The sequence below is a fragment of the Panicum virgatum genome, chromosome 9N, assembly GCF_016808335.1.
Source record: "Panicum virgatum strain AP13 chromosome 9N, P.virgatum_v5, whole genome shotgun sequence".
NCBI lineage: Eukaryota > Viridiplantae > Streptophyta > Magnoliopsida > Poales > Poaceae > Panicum > Panicum virgatum.
In genome coordinates this window covers 81,764,508-81,768,586 of record NC_053153.1, presented here as the reverse complement: position 1 = coordinate 81,768,586, position 4,079 = coordinate 81,764,508, and the positions used below count along the sequence as shown (strand labels likewise).

At 47.0% G+C, this 4,079-nt stretch overlaps 1 protein-coding gene across 1 annotated transcript; it reads right to left on the bottom strand.

Annotated features, from left to right (window-relative positions):
- Nucleotides 1–330: 330 nt before the first annotated feature.
- Nucleotides 331–2,976, bottom strand: LOC120691471 (double-stranded RNA-binding protein 8-like). The gene is made up of 4 exons (XM_039974542.1): nt 2,814–2,976; nt 2,202–2,467; nt 1,561–1,774; nt 331–1,464 (listed from the first exon to the last, which is right to left on the bottom strand). Exons 1-4 carry the CDS (start codon nt 2,896–2,898, stop codon nt 713–715), a joined length of 1,317 nt encoding a protein of 438 aa, XP_039830476.1. The 5' UTR covers nt 2,899–2,976; the 3' UTR covers nt 331–712.
- Between the last annotated feature and the right edge of the window lie 1,103 nt (nt 2,977–4,079).

Here is a 4,079-nt window from a genome sequence, read left to right as displayed (position 1 = left end):
CCATTCAGCAATGTTGCATATATATAGGGGAATTTGGGGTAACAGTTAGTGCTGAGCAACAGAATAACCACGCTAGGGGCAGAAAATTTTGTATCGCAGTCACGCAATGAATGTGAATAGTAAACACGGTTTTTGCCGTACAAATCAGGTAGTCACACACAAATACTCCTGAAAGTTGGTTAGCTCAGTGTTGTTTGGGCAGTCAGTGAACTATGCTTGCAAATGCAGAAAAAGGTACGGCTGTTTCTATTGGCATTCACGATGAGATATTATGGCTTCAAACAATGAATACAAATGTTGAAACGGCCATCCAATGACCAGATCATGGAATTCAAGTGGAGGATTGGACCAGCAACACCAAATTCATTTCATTTCTAAATAGTCCTCTCTCGACAGGAAAACCCAACCATAATATCAGGAATACAATCTAATACTAATAATGGCGAATGTGAACTAACAACCTCAGAACACAGTCTCATCTGTTTTTCCATAATTCTCTCTAAACTAGAAATACCACTTCTTTGCATGTGAATACATCATTAATATTGTATGCTCATTATGCTGTAGTCAACCCCACAATTTATTTCGTGATCATATATCTCCTGTGGACCTATGTCTCCAGCAATGCACGCGTCTCCTGAATTTCAGGCTTCCTGTTCATGGACAGATTTGCTGTTCTGAAAAAAATAGGTTCTAGTTAGGTTGCACCAGTTCACAAATGTGAGGTGGCCTCGGCTTCTGTTTGCTCCTTATGTGGCATCACTGCAGTATTACTTGGTGGCCCTGGCTCATGTGCATCCATAGCGCTCCCATTAGACTGCAATGCTACATAGCCACTCAGTGATTCCTGCTCTATGGTTCTAGCTTCATCCTTAGGTTTCAGTGTTTCAACATTACTTAGTGACTCTTGTTTTGTACTTCTAGGTTCCCACAGTTCTACTATGCTAGCTTCCTCACCAGGCTGTGGCGTTGCACTGCTGCTGGGTGGTTCTACAACTTCCTTGTTAGATTGAACCATTGCAGTATCTCTAGCTAGCTGTTGTTCTACTACTCTAGCTTCCTCCACGTGTAGCAGCATTGCAGTTTCACCGGCTGGCCCGTGCTTTACAATTGTAGCTTCCTCATCAGGTTGTAGCATTGTAGTATCTCTAAGAAGCTCCTGTCCTACTCTTATAGGCTCCTCAGGTTGCAGGATTATAGTATCGCTGAATGGCTCCTCTGCTATTGTTACCTGCATTGGGACATCAGAATCCCCAGCCACTCTAGGTCCATCAATTTCAACATCAAATATTTGGTCAGTCTTCCTCATGAATTTCCTCTTGTTCCATTTCTTCTTGTGACCACCTCTCTTGACTTTAAGTGGCTTTGGAGTTTCAGTTGGCTTCTTCTCTGCCTCCTTAACCTCTCTTTGGCCAGGAACAACGATGTACTTTGTGTCACCATTTGTGCAACCCTCTGATCGACCTGCACAAAACATTATCCATTTATGACTCAACATCCCAGCTAGCACTGAACAGGAGGAACAAATTTGCATGATGCGTCGAATAATAAGAAAATTACCCTGGATTGCAAGAAGAGCAGTTCGGGCAGCTTTTATCTCTGCCTCCTTCTTTGTTCTAGCGGCAGCACCAATGTATTGTATGCCACCGATCTCAACAGTGCATATGAAAGGAGCTACGCCTGAAGCTTGTTTAGTGCAAATATAAGATGGAATGGCATAATTCATCTTCTGAGCATACTCCTGAAGAAGATTCTTGCACAGGCCAGTTTCTTGCTGCAAAGCATAGTCAGGTATCAGCGAACACATCAATCAAGAAGGGATGCCCACTGATGCTAATTTAGTCATCCTGATTCCTAATAAGAACTAAAGAATCTTCAAATTCTAGAAGGGGGAAAAAAACTCTGGACATAGTACGAAAATTTAATAAACATACAGTGAGCTATTATGATTCATAAACGGGCAGAACAAGCTTGCAGGAATCCTTACCACAAATTCCCTAATGTATTCATGGGATACCTTAGCATAACTGGGAGCTTCAAAAATATTAAACAAACAACTAGAGAAAACAGCAAAGAACCAACAATATGAAACTTGGTGAAATGTCATGAAAAGAAAAACTTATGTGATTGTCATCAAGTACTCTAACCAACCACTCAAACTGATTAAAATTACTCGAAAGCTAAGAACATGAGCAACTTACAACTGCTGGGATGCTTCTGCATTCAGTTGCTGGAATGGACTTAACTATCTCCATGAGCGCAACTTCAGCGGCAGACTGCTCTGCAGCCTTTCGGCTGAAGAATCCGGGCAGAGAGTCGTACTTGGTGTTGTTAACCACCACAGTGGACTTGAAGATTGGTTCGTGGGAAGGGCCCTCTTTGAGGGTATGGTATTCCGGGGTTGGAAGGCCAGCTTTCTGCGCATACTCTTGAAGGCGGCTCTTGAATACGTAGCAATTCTCCACCCCTGTGCCAAATCAAGCATACAACAGCTAAGGAAATATCAGTGCTGCAAATGTTTGGGAGAAATAAGGTTAATTTAGATTTTTGGAATCCTCCAGTGCGATGCGCTGGCAAGCTCTAGTGACAAAAAATACAGTAGAACGAAAAGGGGAAGGAAAGCAAATGCGGATGCGCTGCGCTTTTAAAAAAATTCAGGCTTTCAGCTATATATGATCCTGGGGGCCAAGCAAATTTGAGAAGTACGAGGCAGAAAAGATCATCCCCTCCAAGATACCCAGCGAATCGACACGAGGAAAGGAACACATGGATCTGATGAGAAGGGGGAAGGAAGAAGGGTTGGAGAAACGTACTGATTCCGGCGGGAGCGGCCGCCATCATGGGCGCAGGAGAGGTGCTTCTGGCGGCATCGGGCGGCGCTGCGCCTCCGCCGTCCATAGCCACCCCCACCGCCGCCGCCGCCGCCGCCGCCGCTAATTGCCTTGGAGAGCGAGGGACACTGGAGGGTTCTGTGCTTCTGCCTCTGCGTGCTTCCGGAGGAGGATAGTTCTCTATGGCAGATGGGTCCCTCAAAATTGTGGTGCCCGCTTGTCAGTTAATGCTCATTGAAGATTTGCTGGGTTTGACGCGTGGCTTGTTTCGTCCGTTTTAGTTGCGCATAAATAAACATATTTGCTTCGTTACAAGCGGTTGAGTTTCAACCGATTTTTGTGGCGCGACGGCGACGGCGACGGCGTGCTGCACGGCAGCGGAGGCGGCCCGACGAGCTCCGCTCTTAGAAGAAGAAAGGAGGGAGGTTGGCCAGCGGCAAGGGCGGGGCGCGGGCGGCGATTGGAACCGGTTAGGCGGCGGCCGGGCGGGGGCGAGCGACGGAGCCGGTTTAGCACGGCGGGCGCGCCGCTGGGGACGGCAGCAGGTGGGCGGGAGGCGGGGGCGAGCAGGAGGCGGCGGCGGTAGGAGATAGCCTGGGCGGGAGGTGGAAGATGACGAGAGGCTGATTGGTTGAAATTTTTGTTTTTTTTTCAACTGAAAGAAAACAAGCAAGACCCACAAATAAAACAAGCCACCGCCCCCAACCTTGCCTCCTCCTCCTCCCCAGTATCCGCCGCCGACTGCACCTCCTTGGCAGAATGGTGGCCCACCTCCGCAGGGGGTGAGGGAGGAGGTGGAGGCGTGAGGAGCCGTGGCTCGATGGAAAGGAGGGCGGGGAGAGGGTTTTCTGGAAAAAAAAATGGACTGCGAGTTCTATTTGCAATAATTTGAAGGACTTTTTTAAAAAAACATATCACGCCGAGAGAAGGAGAACATGTGTCGTGCGCAGAACCTCCAGTGCCCCTGAAGGGTGCATAGCTCACGGTGTATAAAACACGCGAGTAAAGGCTGACACGTCCGGTTTTCAAAGTGGTCAGACTGAGTTTAGCCTTGTAGCCAATCTGGCGCTGGGTTTAGCCTTATATCCGATCTGGAAGCACAAACAGGTCTGGCCAGTCCATCAAGGTGGTCAGAACAGTTTAGTAAACTTTGTCAAATTGCCTATCTACACCATTACATAGATCTCGTCGATATGATCGAAATGTATATGTATAAAGTCTAATTTGAAGTCTAGATGAGTATGACTT